The sequence below is a fragment of a genome, unplaced genomic scaffold (assembly GCF_019419815.1).
Source record: "Pyrus x bretschneideri cultivar Hongxiangsu unplaced genomic scaffold, Pyrus_bretschneideri_v1 Contig74, whole genome shotgun sequence".
In the NCBI taxonomy this organism is placed as follows: Eukaryota; Viridiplantae; Streptophyta; class Magnoliopsida; order Rosales; family Rosaceae; genus Pyrus; species Pyrus x bretschneideri.
Window position 1 is genome coordinate 1,259,734 of NW_025999814.1, and position 17,793 is coordinate 1,277,526.

General features: G+C 37.4%; 3 protein-coding genes across 5 annotated transcripts; 1 reads left to right on the forward strand and 2 right to left on the reverse strand.

Annotated features, from left to right (window-relative positions):
• Positions 1-663: 663 nt before the first annotated feature.
• LOC103961453 (non-specific lipid transfer protein GPI-anchored 1) lies at positions 664-4,008 on the reverse strand. Its single transcript, XM_009374000.3, has 2 exons — positions 3,580-4,008; positions 664-1,113 (listed from the first exon to the last, which is right to left on the reverse strand). The coding sequence occupies exons 1-2, from the start codon at positions 3,923-3,925 to the stop codon at positions 896-898; spliced, it is 564 nt and encodes a 187-aa protein (XP_009372275.2). The 5' UTR covers positions 3,926-4,008; the 3' UTR covers positions 664-895.
• Positions 4,009-12,295: 8,287 nt separating this feature from the next.
• On the forward strand, positions 12,296-13,293 carry LOC125472801 (probable methyltransferase At1g27930). Its single transcript, XM_048574649.1, has one exon. It carries the CDS (start codon positions 12,296-12,298, stop codon positions 13,148-13,150), a length of 855 nt encoding a protein of 284 aa, XP_048430606.1. The 3' UTR covers positions 13,151-13,293.
• Positions 13,294-15,665: 2,372 nt separating this feature from the next.
• Positions 15,666-17,578, reverse strand: LOC103961456. 3 transcript variants are annotated; one of them, XM_048574760.1, is made up of 3 exons: positions 17,321-17,578; positions 16,859-16,932; positions 15,666-16,723 (listed from the first exon to the last, which is right to left on the reverse strand). In XM_048574760.1, the coding sequence occupies exons 2-3, from the start codon at positions 16,868-16,870 to the stop codon at positions 15,782-15,784; spliced, it is 954 nt and encodes a 317-aa protein (XP_048430717.1). In that variant the 5' UTR covers positions 16,871-16,932; positions 17,321-17,578; the 3' UTR covers positions 15,666-15,781. The 3 variants fall into 3 exon arrangements, with proteins under 3 accessions (XP_048430717.1, XP_048430716.1, XP_009372278.2); XM_048574759.1 differs by having other exon boundaries at positions 16,859-16,964; XM_009374003.3 differs by having other exon boundaries at positions 16,859-16,969.
• Between the last annotated feature and the right edge of the window lie 215 nt (positions 17,579-17,793).

The following is a 17,793-nucleotide window of genomic DNA, read 5'->3' on the forward strand; positions in this document are numbered from 1 at the left end:
TGCAACGTTACAATTGGACAGAGGTTAATGCCAGCGCACAGTCCTGCTCTGTGGACAGGCTGACATGGTATCACAGGCAGTCCTATTGACTTTTGACTGCAGGGAGTTTGGACTAATGGCAATTACTGGTGGCGCCGTTCCCAGCCAAGCGACGTACATGCTCCCCACTTCCCATCAGTCAAAATAATGACCACAAGCAAGTTAAACAGTAGAGAAACTCAATTTACAGAGGTAAAGATTAACTCTTGGCTGTGAAAATTATTGTGAAGTGCCAAAAACCCTTTGACACTTCTGTTCTTTGTCAGCTGCCGCGGTGTGAGAAACAGTATATTTTGGTGCCTTTACTTTCTCTTTGGCTTGAGCAGTTGAGCTACCAGAGGACCATTTACTCATAGAATTGAATTCCAAGGCACAAATTTATTTAAAAGTTCATTGTTCCCTGCATATACAGCACGACTCCTATTGGCGTTTTCAAAAGTTGTTTCTGCATACAGTTTTCTCCTCCTGTGATTTTCTATGTACATGTGAGCATAGCCAAAATTAGCAAAAGAAGATGCTCTCCTATGCACCTGAGTTCGTCGTATTTTCTTTCCGCAATTTAGATAAAGAAACCTTTTTGATGATTCAAATATTTACTGCTTCAAATGTTTGATGATTCAGATAAATACTAATCTGCTCCCACCACAACAAATGAACATTAAACTTAGAAGTTTGCCAAAGTGGGCAACTACAGCATGCAGTTCACAAAACGTAGATACCGAGTCCAAGGAAACAACAAATTACCGCAAAGGCAATCAAATGTTAACAACCCTAAAAAGATCACACAGAAACGACCAACAAAAAGGACGTAAAATATTCCTCACAAGAGAACCTTCATCTTCTGATCAGATGCTAGCTAAACATAGAAAGCAGGGAATGCAAAGAAAACGATGGCCACAGCCATTGCCCTCAGACCAGCATGCTGGGGTCCAAGCTTTGTAACTCCGTTGGAATTGCGGGCCTTTTCCGGTGCCGATTGTTGTCCGCCAGCTCCAGTAGTGGGAGTTGCTGTTGATGATGCATTATTGGTGAAGACAGCAGCCTCAGGTGAGCCCGCGGGTATGCCTAAAAGCCCTGGCCATTCAAACCACAATATTGCAAAGTCATTAATGAGGTAGGATTAAGATCTTTGTGTCACACATTAAGTAAGGTTAATTAGGATACCCTAATCTAATAGAGAAATGCTAAGAAAACTTTCACAAAAGCGAGACTCTCGGACTCTCAGTTACTTCATGTTTTTGGCGTAATGTTTTATAATGTTGGCACGGAAATTAAAGTTAAATTGTGAAATGGCAGAGCAGAGATTTTTCAGTGTGATCGGTATACAGGATGGTACATCACGTGTCTTTCAATGTGATCGGTACACGGGATGGTACATCACGTGTTATTATACAAATTATGGGATATGTGTGCTTAAAAATTAATAACTTAAAAAATAAAATTTCCCACCACTCCTATTAAAACACATAGTATACCACTTTTGTTCTTATCATAATTAAAAATTTCTCGTAGCAGAGAGTCTATGAAAAATTTCACTTTTGAGCATTTCTCAACCTAATAAAGAGCCAATCAACTTTTTAACCTAATTAATGGCTATCTACTGGTGCCAGTGGCCGTATATATGTGAGCCATATTTCTGGTTGGTGGTTGGAGTGGTGGTGGAGCCAGGATTTATCGTGAGAATAGGCCTCACACAGAGAAGAAAATTTGAATAGTGGTTATAAAGTTACTAATGTAAAACATCATAAATAAAATTAATAATGCAAAACATCATAATATATAAATATATATCCGAATAATTAAGTAGTCAAAATTAACATATGCATAGATAATTGGGAACTTTAACGAAAAGCTCACAATACTGTTCACTTTAACGAAAAACCACATTTTTACACTAAAAAGTCAATCCTGATTCTATTCATTTTACCCTCTATTTTGTCCTTATCGTTAAAACTCAAAGTTTTCAAGTCATTTTCATTAATTTTCCTTAGATAATTTTATCTATTCATAGTAATCATAATTATTCTTGACGAATTTCATATTTCGAAACCGTTGTATGATATCATCAATACTTCTATTGAAAGAATGATTAAACTCAATAGAGAGAACTAATAAAAATTTTGGAAACCCTAAAACTCAAGTACGAGGTGGGATAGAATAGAAACAAATGTTTTATAGAGTATTACAAACCTTCTTGCTCTTTATTCAATAAATTTGGGATTTGGAATGGCTAAATATACGAAATTCAAGAAGAATAGGGAATAAATATGCCTGTGCATAAGTGAAAGACAATTTGTTTTTAATTAAAAGTGAATGATGAATTTTAATTTAAATGTTATTGATTTGTGATAGGGTAGTGCTATCACACACCTCTCTCAATTTTTGACCGTCGAATGAACTGAAGAAGTTCAAATGACATAAATTAACATGGGTGTGTGGAAGATAAAAAATTGCATGTGGATAGCACTACCCTTTGTGATAAATGACCATTTAAAATATATACTTAATTTTTGGATGAGATATGTTGGATGAAAAATAAATAATGATTGAATTTGTTGTAATTGTTGAGAAGGGTTGCAAAGCAATAGAAATAGAAATAGAAATAAGTGTAATACTAATCTTATGTTTTGTAAAGATAATCTCTTTAATATTACTCGAAAAGGAAAATTTTTAAAAATCCAAACTTCAAATTTCCCAATTTTTTCTTCACACTCTCAAGTGGTAGGATCCACTCAACATTTTCCCCCATGTCACATATTACCAAATGAGTTCATATTGCGGAGAAAATTTTCATTATGAACGGAACACGGATGGTTTATAACATGTTTTTATATAAGTGGTAAAAAATTTATTTTGTAAGTTATTAACTTTTAACACACATATCCTACCACTTACATAATGATATGTAATGTATCATCCTGTGTTTCGGTTACACTGAACAATCTCTAAGAATATGGGACTCCTGTCAGAGACTTGAAATAAAAAAAATTGAACACGGTTTATGTTCTAGCATCACCTACTTTATCAATCATATTATTTTGATACGCAAAACTAATTTGCATCGCTTTTAACAAATGAAACGACTAGTTTGATTATTTAAGAGAAGAAAACTGAATTTCATAGATAAAATGATCACTGATGGGGTTGCTTGTTTTCCTTTTTCTTTTTCCTCCTTTCCGTTTGCAATTTTTGTTGTTATGTTCATTTAAGACGTTAAGAGGTAATATGCAATATCCCACCATCATTAACTAAACACAAATCTACACTTACTAGTTACTATATAGATTTGGTCCTTCCAAGTACTGCATGCGCCTTATTTAACGAAGTATATTAGGACAAGCCCTTGGAACTACTGTCTATGAGTATCCCTCCCAATTGAAAGTGAAATGTCCTAAATTTAACTCGCTGACAAGTTTAATACCTAGTTACAAACTATTTGTGATTTAACTTAGTCCAAATCCAACTCAAGATTTGTATTAAAGAAAAGTAATATATCAAGACAGGCATGTAAACCTAAAATGATACCGTTCTAAAACTTACTAGGGCAATCGGAGACAGTGGCGTTTTTTAAGCTGCATGCAGTGGGGAGCTGAAGCAACTTGGCCACCTGAACCCCCATCTTCTTAATCTCCTCGCTCCCGCTGTTCGCCTGCTGCATGACGTAACACAGGCACTCCGGCTGAGTCTCCCTTATCCCCTTCACCGAATCACAGCACTCCTTCGTCGGCATCTCCGCCTTCCCTGTCGCGTAGCTCAAGCACACCGCAACCTTCTGGAACTTGTCGCTGCACTTCTCCGCCACCGTTGGCGCTGCCGCTCTGACGTCCCCAACAGAAGCGCAGGCGACGAAAACGGAGAACAACACCGCAATCATTTTCCTCGTCATCTTCTCAACGAGCTATTTCAAGAATTTTGTATTTTCTTCTTTGCGTATGAGATTTGATACTGTGGAATAACAAATTGGCTGGTAAGAGGTAACGATATATATAAAAGGGAAATCTTAGAGTAGGTCTTGTATAAGTAGCTCATTTAATGAAGGGGAGTTGGGTGTTGAGTACTTTCAATCTGGACCGTCCACGTCAGCTTGGGGTGGCATCGACCATTGTGATGTTTATACAATGGCCAATTTTGTTTTACGAGGAAAAATGTTAGATAGACCATATTTTGATATCACATGCATACTACTTAAAATAATAAGTGTTGTATATGCTTTATATCGATTAATGAATCTATCTAATAATAATAGAATGTTGGTTGTGTGCATTATTTACAGCATCATATGGTACGCAAATGTAATATTTCTAGCATTACTCCTTTATGATAAAAGAGATTTGCATGCAACGAAGACAATTAAAGATCTATAGGGAGACAAGTTTTACACACTTATTTTTAAGAAAAATTAATGAAAATGGCTTGAAAACTTTGAGTTTTAACAATAAGGACAAAATAAAAGGTAAAGTGAATAATACCAGGATTGACTTTTCAATGTAAAAATATGATTTTTCGTTAAAATAAACAATAAACTTTTCGTTAAAATTCTATTTTTACTATTTCCTCCTATCATATAAGTTAGATCTCTCTTGTTTTTCAGATGGACTTTAAGACGTTATGAACGGAGGCCCATTGGGGTAGTTGGGCCGCATTTAATAGCTTCCAATGAAGTGAGCTGTAGGAATGTGCACTTGACGAGATGAGGTTTTGCTTTTGGTGAAGTGAGCTGTAGCCTTTGACCACGTGGAAGCTCCGTGATGTGCGAGATTCGAGGGTTCAAATGCTTTCCTTCTCGGGAGTCGTTCAATGATCCAACGGCTCAGACTAAAATACGACAACAACAATGATCGATGATGGGCCCCTAAGGGCCCAAGAAATGTTAGGCTATTGGTGGGGCCTAAGCTAAGCCCATGTTCACATGAAAGTCGGAACATCGCAATAATTATGTCCGCTTTCCTCTCAAATTGAAAATGGATCGGTTCCGTTCATTTTATACCAAAAAAAAAAAAAAAAAAAAAAAAGTATATGAATTGAACTATACCGAGCCATGCTTACATATTTTATTTTTTGCATGTTCGGAGGGTAGAAATTAAATTTTATGCAAAAGGATCTCTATTCAATAAATGAGAATTAGTTGTAAAATTCACTCCACATCGAATTTCAACTATTTGAACCGTTTAGTTTGCTCGATTCATAGATCATTCTTACAAAAATTCAGTTCAATCTGAAACATTTATCTATTTAATTATCACAATGAAATTTCATCGTTTATTATAAAACAAAGTGTTCATCAATTTCTTTAAACTCAATTAGATATCTCAAATATTTTTGATTTGACTAATATTTTGTAAGAATAATTCTAAAAGATGCAAATTGAAAAATAAACGGTTAGGATCGTTAAAATTCGATGTAATGTGGACCCACACCTTGAAAAATGGAATTCCTTCCCTTAGGTACCTCCTATATATATATGTTTGTGTGTGTCTATATATATATATATATATATATATTTGGTTGGTATAAATCGTAAAAGAAAATTGCTATTATGTTTAGATTCTCATGACACTACTATTCATGGACTACCGGACTCTTCCAAGGCAATACTCCACATCTTTTTTTTTTTTTTTTTTTTACGACAAAAGTTTGTGATATAACATGCCAACCGGCAACCACTACCCCCACATTGCATGTTTGTTACCTTTTGATATCTTTTTTTCTTGCTAAGTTTTTGCCTGCCAATCATGCACCAACAATAATTGCGGTTATAATTTCAGCACTGGTTGAGACAAATCAGCCAGACTGCATCCACGGCAAAAAAGTCTCCACGCCCGTGGCCAAGAGTATTTTAAAAAGATGATTGGTGACGAGCTACAATTAATTATTTTTTTAGTGCTCGAAAGAGGTTAGTTGGATTTCATCGTTTAGTTTTGAGAAAATACAAGTATTCATTTTTTACATGAAATTTGTATTTTCTCGTTATTTTAGTATAACAAAAATACTCTGTACTAATATTTGTCGTTCATGCTATTTGAATTGCATACTGTATTGTAGCTAATCACTTCGACTGTACCCTTATGTTTCATCGGTCTAATTTACCAAAACCTTCGAAAAAAAAAATCAGTGGGGTAAGCAAACCTAGCCGATAGGTTTATAAATTTTTCCATTCAACTTTGTGCTAAGCCTACAGTCCCAACAGGGAAAAAAAAAGGTTCCTTAAATTTAAATTTGTAGCCAACAGTTTCATTAAATTGGATCTAATCAAATCGTTGTTAATGATTGAATTATTACTTAAGCGTTAAGCGTTGATTAACGTGCTTATTTCCTATTAGTGATACATCATTTGGTTTGCAAATTTGATTTCAAATTTGGATAATGCTAGAGGTACTAAATTTGTAGACAATTTGTAAACTAAATAATGTGTCATCAATAGAAATGAACACGTTATCAACGCTTGAATAATATTTCAATCATCAATTTTCATGTCATTTAGTTTATAAAATTCTGGATACAAATTTAGTCTCTCTAGCATTACCCTTAAAATTTTAGTCTCCAAAGCATTACTAATCAAATTGTCATTCATAGATATTAGTGTAAATCTGTAGACTAAGAGCACATTTATTAGTTGGTGAAGGGCAATGACAATTGGAGGGCAAGGTCAACAAAATTGCTCTTACTATTCACTCCAAACAAGTATTGTCTTTGGGCAAGTTCACTAGTTTCGAAAAATGAAGGGTAAGGACAAGTGCGATTACTATTCACAAATATATCTTTTTTAATTTTTAAATGTTCTCTTCGTCTTATCTTGCATGTGTTATTATCGTCATAGATTTTTGCTAAAATTCTCGACCTTTCCTATAATATCATGTGTCATTATCCATTCATAAGAGCAACTCCAGCGTTGGAGCCCTCCCCCCTGGCAATTCACTATTCAATCCACCTAATGAACAGTAATTGCCCTTAATGAACAGTAAGTAGCCCTGGCAATAGATTTTGCATCTCCACCGTTACACTTCTATAGCCCTGGCAATAGGCAATAAAATATTAGTATTTTTTTTATTTATAAAATTAATACAAAAGAATTTTAAATGTAATATCGGATAAGATTTTTAATCGTTGTCGGTGCGCCACGTGTCATTATCCTAAGTATTATTAAATAATACAAAATAAATAATTATAATATGGATTTCTGATAAGATTATTAACCAATCACGTCGCGCCACGTGTCATAATCGGTTCACAATCTTTGAGGATAGATTTCCATCAGATTTTAAACGAATGACGACATGCCACGTGTCATAATCTGTTAACAATCTTGGATGATAGATTTCCATCAGATTTTTAACGAATGACGGCATGCCACGTGGCATTATGCAGAACCTAATCCTTTCTGAATCCTCTATATAATCCACCATCCATCTTCACAAATCTCACACCAAAATTCTCAAGATCTCTATCATTGATCTCAAAATTTCTGCTTCCTTATTCACAAAAATCAGTTTCAATATTCATAGTTTCTGTTTCTTTCTTTCAATGTCTTCTTCTTCTTCCTCAAGGATGATGTGGGAATTGAATCAGGAAGAGGAAGACTTGTTTAACCAATCAGAATCAATGTTCAATCAGCAGGGGGTAAGAAATGAGAGGGAAGAAGATGAGGAGCGTCAAATGAGAGATGACGACGTAAGAAGGGGCAGAGCCTCACATTCCCGTCGAGTCATCCAAGCTGCGGCTCAGATCTGCAGGCCCAGGCGTTCCGGAAACATTGATAGAAACAGGCAACGACGAGGTATGGAACTCTTGGATGATTATTTTGTTTCTAATAGTGCATTCCCTGATACGTACTTTAGACGTCGTTTTAGAATGGAACGACATTTGTTCAACAAAATCATGATTGCTGTTTGCAACCATGATTCTTATTTTGTGCAAAAAAAAGATGCTTTTGGTGCTATGGGTCTACTGCCGGAGCAAAAAATTACTGCTGCCTTGCGGATGCTTGCATATGGAGCATCTGCAGACCAAGTGGATGAGATAACGAGGATGGGGCAATCAACCATTCTTGAGTCCCTGATGAGGTTTTGCGGAGCAATCGAATCTATCTACACCGCTGAGTACCTCCGCAAACCCACACACATGGACTTGGAGCGGCTGTTGAAGAAGGCGGAGATGCGTGGCTTTCCTGGGATGATTGGAAGCATTGATTGTATGCACTGGACGTGGAAAAACTGTCCAAGTGCATGGCAAGGCGCTTACGGGGACAGAAAAGGGGCAAAAAGTATCATTCTGGAGGCGGTGGCATCTTTTGATACATGGATTTGGCACGCCTTTTTCGGGGTCCCGGGAGCTCAAAATGACATCAACGTCCTTGCCCAATCCCCAGTGTTCAACGATGTCCTGCAAGGAAAGGCACCAAAAGTTACATATGAGGTCAACGGACGTATGTACGACGGGCCATACTACCTAGCTGACGGCATCTACCCGCGCTGGTCAACATTTGTCAAAACCGTGCCACGTCCGCGGAGTGCGAAGGAAAAACACTTTGCAAGCTGTCAAGAGGGGTGCAGGAAGGATGTGGAGCGTTGTTTTGGTATCCTCCAAGCTCGCTGGGCGATCGTCAGGGGTGCGGCCAGATTGTTTGATGTAGAGTCGCTTCGATCCATCATGATGACGTGCATCATTCTTCACAACATGATTGTGGAAGATGAGTACGATTATGAAGCTGTTGATGAATATGAGCCAGACCCGATGAACAATTCAAGAACACGTATATATTGTGCTCATGACGCCACCGATGACCCCGTGCAACATGAGCCATTACAAAGGGATGGACGTTACAATGAAAGGCTCATTCAACGATATACTGCATTTCAAATGCCAGACATGCACAATGCCCGACAAATTGACTTGATAGAGCACCAGTGGGCATTGAAACAAGCTGAGGATAATTAAGTTCATTTTAGTGTGTTATTTTGAATTTGGTATGTTTATGTTATTTTATTTGGTGTGTTTTATTATTTGGTATGTTTATGTAATTTTTTTATGTTTATGTTTATGTAATTCTTAGTATATGTTTATGTTTATGTTTATGTAATTTTTTTATGTTTATGTTTATGTAATTTTTTTATGTAATTTTTTTATGTTTATGTTTATGTAATTCTTAGTATGTTTATGTTTATGTTTATGTAATTTTGTTATGTTTATGTTTATGTAATTCTTAGTATGTTTATGTTTATGTTTATGTTTATGTTTAATGGACTTTTAACAACATAAATAACTTACCAAATTAAATAACTTACCAAATTAATTCTTAATATAAATAACTTACCAAATTAATTTGAATAAATATTCATGAACATGGAAACAACATAAATAATACAAACAATAAATAATAAATTACAACCCAAAGTGATTGGAAAATTATGGGCTCCGATTACAAAAAGTACTCTATTCATCATCACTTAACCAATTTGTGCTGCTAGGATGATCTTCTCTTGCGGTGCTAGAACCACCTTGGCTTGCTATTGTTTCTCTTGCACGCCTCCTTCGCACCACGTCCGCTTTCTCTGACTTCCAAAAAAATTTAGAATTTGGAGACTTCCCTTCTAAAGACATGTTCATAATCTCACGATCTTGTTGAGCTCGTCTTTCTTCTCTAACATGTTCCCTTTCTTGCCTAAGTAGTTCTCTTTCTCTCTCATTAGCATAAAATTCTCTCTCAACAGCTGCTGCTTTTGATGCCTTATCAGCCTTATCAGCCTCATCTTTCGCCAGTTCCCTCGCCAAAGTCAATTCACCTTGGCGAGTAAGTTCTTCCATGAACTTTGCATAATCGTTCTTGGAAGCACTGCCTTTTCTCTTTGTAGCCTTCTTACCTTGAGGCCTAATTGGAAAACGGGTCGAACCCGACGCTTGTTCAGGGAGGGGCGTTTCGGGCACTTCTTCTGCATCATCTTCATGAACATGATCGGGTGTAGAGTTTAGAGGGGTGCTGTTCATGTGCACTTCTGGACCAACTGGCACAACTCTAAATTTAGGACAATCTTTGACAATATTCCAACATTCCCACCGGTTGAATGATTTATTTTTGCCTTTGGTTTTGGCAGCATACCAAGCTTGTGCTTGAAGTTCCTACACAATAAAAATAAGTAACAAATAAATAATACAAATAAATAATTATAATGAAAATAAGTAACTAGCAAATATATACATATATATATATATATAAGTAACAAAGATAATGAAAATAAGTAACAAAGCAAATAAGAAGGCTTCAAGTTTAGTAAATAATGAAAATAATTAACAAATATATATATATATATATATATACATTAATTTTAATGAAAATAAGTAACAAATAAATAATACAAACAACATAATTATAATGTAACAAATAAATGTAACAAATAAGTAACAATAACATAATTATAATGTAACAAACAACATAATTATAATGTAACAAATAAGTAACAATAAATAATAAATTTTGTACGTAACAAATAAAGAATACAAACAATAAATAATAATATCTTGTTACCATATCCGAGTAATTTTCCCCACTTCGAATATTATTACTAGCTTGTGCCAAAGCGTCTCTCCACGTACTAAACGATTGGCTAAGTAATTTCCAACGACTGGACATCGATTCTTTGGTTCTTTTCCCACCAATTTTCTCAAGATAATTGGTATGAATAAGACTCCACATTTCTCGCAACTGCATCTCATTACCCGTAAGCGAACTATGAGTAACTTCAACCCAGCTAGTACACAACGCAACATCTTCAATAAGCGACCAATTCGTACCTGCACCAGTGGTCATTTTGTTGAAAAAAAATGGATTCAAACTTTGAGACAAAGAAAGGAATGTGATTGAAAGTGGTTGAGAAAATATGAAATTGTTGTGAAGGTAGATGATAATGAGAAGGTATTTATAGAAAAGTAAAAACAATTTTTTTTACAATTTTTTTCAGATTTTTTTTTGAATTTTTTTGAATTTTTTACATTTTTTTTTGAATTTTTTTGAATTTTTTACATTTTTTTTTGAATTTTTATTCAATTAATTAATCTCTGCCGTTGGATATAAAAAAATTTGAATTCCAACGCTCCAGATTGTGCCACGTGTCACAACGGTAACTTTTCAGATTTTTTAAACTATTTTTTCATTTATTTTTTAATTTATAAAGCATTTTAATATCCACCGTTGATCTCAGATCGAACGGTGGATATTAAATCTGACAGTTTTAAAATTTTTTACCGTTGAGATCTAACGGTCCACATTAAGTGACCGTTAAGATCTAACGTACCGTGGGAAGCCACGTGGCTTCCCAACGGTAACAGACAAAAGTTTTTTTTTTTCTGATTAAACTGTCAGGACGCGCCCCCACGCGCGGGTGGGGTGCACGCGCCTGACACAAAAAAAATAAAATAATACGCTGACGCCACCCTGGCGTCAGCATGACGTCACTCCCACCCCGGGCTCAAGGCCTGTCGATTCCTCACGGGCCTGGGCCTCGGGCCTCCCCCGTCCCCCGGCCTGCGTCATGCTGGACGCCTTCCACCGGCCCTCGGGCCTTTGTTCTGGAGCCGGTCCCCCGAGCAAATTGCAACGGTGGGAGTGCTCTAACATCCGTTCAGATTATTGGTAAGATTCTCATCCATCCGCACTATCTAGCCGATGAAATTTATCTATCGTGGTCCACTTTTATCAAGACATCGCCAAATCAATACACAGCAAAGGACACACACTTTGTCCAATAATACTTTAAATACTTTTTTATTATTTAAATAATAATAAACACATTATTTAATTTTTCTTGAACTTAAAAAACAAAGAAAATTTTGATTTTTTTTTAAGCCAAATGAAAAAAATGAGTAGAGGGTCAGTACCTGAGTACCCGGCACTTAGAAAAGTTCCGCAACAGTAAGTAAGTCCACGTGTCGTCAGTCGAGTGAGCACCATTAGAAAATTGTGGAGATTAAAAAAATGTGAAGCATTCCCATCTCGTCCACCCCGCGACGAGAGTTGCGCACCCACAAAAACCAGACCAGGCAACCGCAGACAGGATTTTTGCTGCACTAATAATCGTATTAATGTCCCCATCGAAACTCCCCCCTCCCCTTCGCCCCTCCCCTCCCCTTCCAATCTCTCCACCTTTATATAAACCACCGCACACCGGAACCTAGAATCGCAACCGACATCTGCAGATTTACCCTTTTACATTTCACTTTTTTATTTTGGATCTTTATTGTTGGTGATATTATTAAAAAGTTTAACATGAAGAATCGGAGTCCATTTTCCGAGAGACCTGGGTTTCTCGCGGTGACTCTGGTTCTATTGATCGGCGCGGCGCTGGCCATCTCCAGCTTCTGCCAGGGTGGCACCTCCGTCTTCTACTCCATCGCCGGCCCCACATTTCTACGCGCCGTCGACAATAACTACTCGCCGGTGGCGATCCAGATCCAGGCCATCCTCCACTACGCCACGTCGCGCCAGACCCCGCAGCAGTCGCGAAAGGAGATCGGCGTGTCCTTCCAGGTCCTCAAGTCCCGCGCCCCCTGCAACTTCCTGGTGTTCGGCCTCGGCTTCGACTCCCTCATGTGGGCCTCCCTGAATCCACGCGGCACGACGCTGTTCCTGGAGGAGGATCCCAAGTGGGTCCAAAGCGTCCTCAAGGACGCCCCCCAGCTGCGGGCCCAGACGGTGCGCTACCGCACGCATCTCAAGGAGGCGGACCAACTCCTTTCCTCGTACCGCTCCAAACGGTCGTGCTCCCCGTCCGAGGCGGTCCTGCGTGGAAATACGGAGTGCAGGCTGGCGCTGGACAACCTGCCGGACGAGGTGTACGACAAAGAGTGGGACCTGATCATGATCGACGCGCCGCGCGGGTATTTCCCGGAGGCGCCGGGCCGGATGGGGGCTATTTTCTCTGCGGCTGTCATGGCGAGGAGGAGGCAGGGATCCGGTGTGACGCACGTGTTCCTGCACGATGTGGATCGGAAGGTGGAGAAGGCGTTCGCGAATGAGTTCTTGTGCAGGAAGTTTTTGGTTAAGGCGGTGGGGAGGCTGTGGCACTTCGAGATCCCCTCCGCCGCAAACGCGACGCACGGTGACGGCTCGCGTTTTTGCTAAATCCCGCGGCGGTCGTAACGGCGAGCTTGGATAGGTGGAGAAGCGTTACGCATTACTACTCGCTGCTTTCTCTCTCTCTTTTTTTTTATTTTTTATTGAGGAATTATTTTAATTTTATTTAATTATGAATTGTTTTTACAGTATTTTTATGTATTTTTTTAATTATTATAAAACGATTAGTTGAAATTAGCTTTTCTTTAATTTAAAAAAAAGACCGTTGCACTTAGAAAATCCCCCATCCATCTCCACTATTAGATTTTATTAATAACATGAAGTGCTTTTACAATATGATAATGTATGAAATGTGATAGTTCACCATTAGTTGAATGAGGATTCTCTTTGTGAGGATCTCCGAAGATCCTCCAATCACGTCTGTTTATCGTAAATCGTGCGGTTAATTTTTGTTAAGTACTGTTTATATTTAATTTTTAATAAAAAATTTACAATAATTTATAACCGCACGATTTAGAAAAAACTCATTCCTATTAGTTTTTTGGTTGTTCTTTTTTAAATATTAATAAGTTGACGGAATGATTAGTGGGCCTGGAATAATCGGATTTGGATCCTCTCCTAAGCTAATATAAAGGATCCTCCTGACCCATCATCGTGGACCGTTGGATTTTTATCCAACAGTTACAATTATTATAACTTTAAAGAGACCTCTCTGTTTGTAGCCGTTGGATTTTTATCCAACGGTCCACGATGATGGGTCAGGAAGATCCTCTCCATTAGCTCAGGAAAGGATCCAAATCCGGAATAATCGGCAAAAAGAAAGATAATTTAAATTAATTAATGATAATGGTGGAAAGTAATCCAATAAGATTCTTTTTGGATTTTGAGGATTCGTGAATCGTATCCGTTCATCGTACATCGTGCGGTCAATTTTTATCAGGTAATGTTTGTGTTTAATTTTAAATAAAAATATTTAACATAATTTTTAATCGCACGATGTACGATAAATGGACACGATTTACAAATATCTGAAATTCTTACAAAAAGGATCTCGATTCGAAAGTAATTGACCTCTCAACAGAACAATAATGGCAAGTTCGAATTTTATAGGTACTTTCCGACTTTAATTTTTTTTTTTGTAAGGCTTGTGAGTTAGTTGTAAAGACCTTGTCAACTGGAATGTAACTCGCGGTGTGTGGGTTACACCGCGGAACAATCCGAGGACTTGGGGCATATGCTTGACCGATCATATCATCATTAATTTAATCTAATTATTGAATTGCATGTTTATTTATTAGTTTAATTGATTAAAAATATTCATTTTTACACTCAAAATCTTGCGTTCGATATTCTCTTCAAATCCCGCTTGTTTTAAGAATAAAAAGAACTTATACACCCATGCTAATAGGCTTGGCTAATTGTAACTTGAACTTCGGCCCCAAAGTGGCATTCCCCCGTAATTAAATAGTATCATAATTGACTTTTTAGTGTAAAAATGTAGTTTTTTGTTAAAGTGAACAGTACAATGAGTTTTTTTTGTTAAAGTTCTCTTGTTTTTATTTAGGGTTTTTTTTTTTTTTTTGTCAAACGATATATTTTGTTAGATTAGATGTTCGATTAGCCACCAACGGGTTTGAACCCACACCTTCATGGAAGGGCTCAACTTCTTTCCATCATCGTGGTAAAGGACCTAGAAGGATCCTCTCCGAATCTTCTTTGTGAGAATCATGAGGATTCTCAAATCGTGTCCGTTCATTGTATATATTGCGATCAATTTTCGTCAGGTACTATTCATATTTAATTTAAAATAAAAATATTTAAAATGATTTCTGACCGCACGATGTATGATGAATGGACACAATTTGAGGATCCGAAAAGGATCCTCGTTCGTAAAGGGCCACTTGCTTTTATTTATTTAGTAAGGTTAGGTTAGGTTAGGGTTGCAAGGCAGACATTATTATCCTTCATTTGTTACTGTTTAGAGGTTATGAATTGCTACTTACCCTCGTTCAGATTTAAACTATTGATGCTTCTGATTGTTTGATCCTCTTGGTCTCTGCATGTAGATGAGGCCTTAATCTTCGACTCCATAATCTTCTTTGTGAAGGTCAAGAGACAGTGAGTGAACACTCCAATGGCCAATGTGTATTGTCTTTCGCACATTTTTGGAACATAAAACTTCGGTGTAATTAATGGTAAGAATATTTCTGTGACTTCTCACCATAACTTGTCTGCATTGCTGATTTCCCTCTAAACTTTTATTTTAACTAGTTTCTCCTAAAATAATACCAAATAACAGCTAATGAAGTTGAATGAAATGCATGTAAACATGACCAGTAAGTTGAAATTTAACTGTTTACAATGACTTGGGGTTTGAGGGTAGGGAATAATAGGCCCAAATGAAGTTCAATGGAAAAATCAGCAGTTGCTACAAGTTCCAAGAAAATATCAGCGAAATACTCGAAAGTAAAAGCTCTAACCACAAATTCTTTGCTTAATGCTTATTGACCAAGAAAGTAAAACATGCCTTATGTCAAGACTATTAGGTTTTCAAAAAATAAGATTAGGAAAAAGAAAAATAAAGACTTACTATGCTCCATTTATAACAGGAACAAGTACAATCAGGTCCATGAAATTACACATGTTTATTGTTACTAAAAGCAATATCATGATGAAACCCTAGGCTGGGTTAGTCATAGTATCAAATGTTTTTCTCCTGACCAAGAGGCAAGTGATGTTGGATGGCTGGGTCTGAGTGTGTGTATTGTTGAGGGTGCACAGCACAAAATCTGGCCGGTACAGCGCCAGTGCTAACCGGTCCTCCCCCAAAACCAAGCCGGTTGCGTCAAGCAAGACATGCCAAGAGTTCCTGTGTGCCTCCGAGATCCAATGCATGGAGTATTTAGCCCCATTGACAGTGGCCGGATAGGAAAACAGTCCCTTGGGACTATACTTGCACTTTCTCCTAAAGTACTGGCTAAGTTGTGACCCTTTTATCCTCAAATCCAACCAAGTTTCTGGTGCTGAAATAACCCTAGATTCTTTGGTACTTGCAAATTCCCTTATGGAATCAGTCTCCTCACCCACAATGGTCATATAGTAATTTCCTCTGAAGAAAGGGTAGCTCTCACCAATCATCACCATAGCATCTTTGTAATTTGCCATGAAAAGGACTAAATAATCCTCCTCCTGTAACCCACAGTGCTTCAATGCCCTATTCCTTGCTTGGACCTCAGGAATGGATACAAAGTTCCCTTGGAACGAAGATTTCTTGGTCAAGATGTCTAAAAGTCTTGAGGGTTCCATCTGAGTCCTGTCCAGGTCTGAGTGAGTGCTGCTGAATGGGGACAACTCTTTTGGTGCCACACTCTTGGGTGACTTGAGCTTATTGTCATGGGGTGGAGTTCCTGATGATTCTTCGTTGATCGAAAGATTATCAATGTCTAGTTTTTCGACATCTTCCACTAATCCATTGCAGTATTCTGGGTACTTTGCGAAGATGTATTGCTGAACATATTGCATCTCACTTGGTGTGATTGGACCTGACCATCTCAGATCAAGGCCTCTGAGTGAGGATATGGCTTCTGCTATCAAGTGAGCAGGAAACATGGTGTTTGCCTTCTGTAATTGAAACAAGTATAGCGGAATTAAATTAACACGTGAATTAGTAATACCACAAGGTGGTGCGACCGTCACACTTACAAAAAAAGGGAAAAAAGTATTGGGCTAATTAGTCCAAGAACAGAATTCAACGACCTTAATTATCATGCTGCTTGGTCTCCCATCTTTTCTTGGACTTCCATCTTGAGTTGGTGAGTTTGGTGAAGAACCTGAAGCCAATTCTTGGAGTTCACTTTTTACTCTATCCTAAAGAGCAGAGAATTGGAAATTTACAGCTCAAACTTAGCAACAATATTTCTTCTTATTCTTATTATCTCAACTACGATGAGAAGAATTTGAATTTGGGTGTAGAAGAAGAGCATAGTGCTCTACCCAACTTCACTATGCCAAGATATGTCAATGGGAAGTGATTTCCAAATACTCATTTTCTCTCGATGCACACCCTATTTATTCCTGGCCTTTCAGTTTTATTACTAAGGAGAACTAAGGGGCAAATGGAGAGAATGAATGGACGGAAATCATTTCCTTGTACCAATTAGGAGCAATTTTGAAGTAATTAAGTTACAGAGGAAAGTTTATGGACATATGTATATGTACCTTGAGTTTGCAATTCATGATGTCTTTTTCTTGTATGTTTCTTCCCATGCTGCTGCTCCCTCCTTCAGAAGCAGGAGAACATAGAAAATTGGGAGAGGAAATAGAAATGTTGAACAAGAAGCTGAGACTAGTCCTCTGTTACATGAAGATTATATGATGTAGGTGCAGGGTTGGGGTTGGGGAATCAAGTTGAAATATTAAATTAAAACCATATATCTTCAAGACAAAGAGAGCAATGCCAGCAAGTGATGAAAGCAACACCCACACACAGCATTTAGGACATTAATCAGAGTTTATTCAATTATATAATCCCCTTGATTAGCTCAGCAAACTATAATTATTCAGGTTAATTAACCCAAGTGTACACATTATGTCTACAACTTCAAATCTTTATTTTCAAACGTTCGTGACATGTTTACTTATTGGAAATGAGTGACTTTCTTAGCTTTTACTAACACGTACAAAATTTAAAA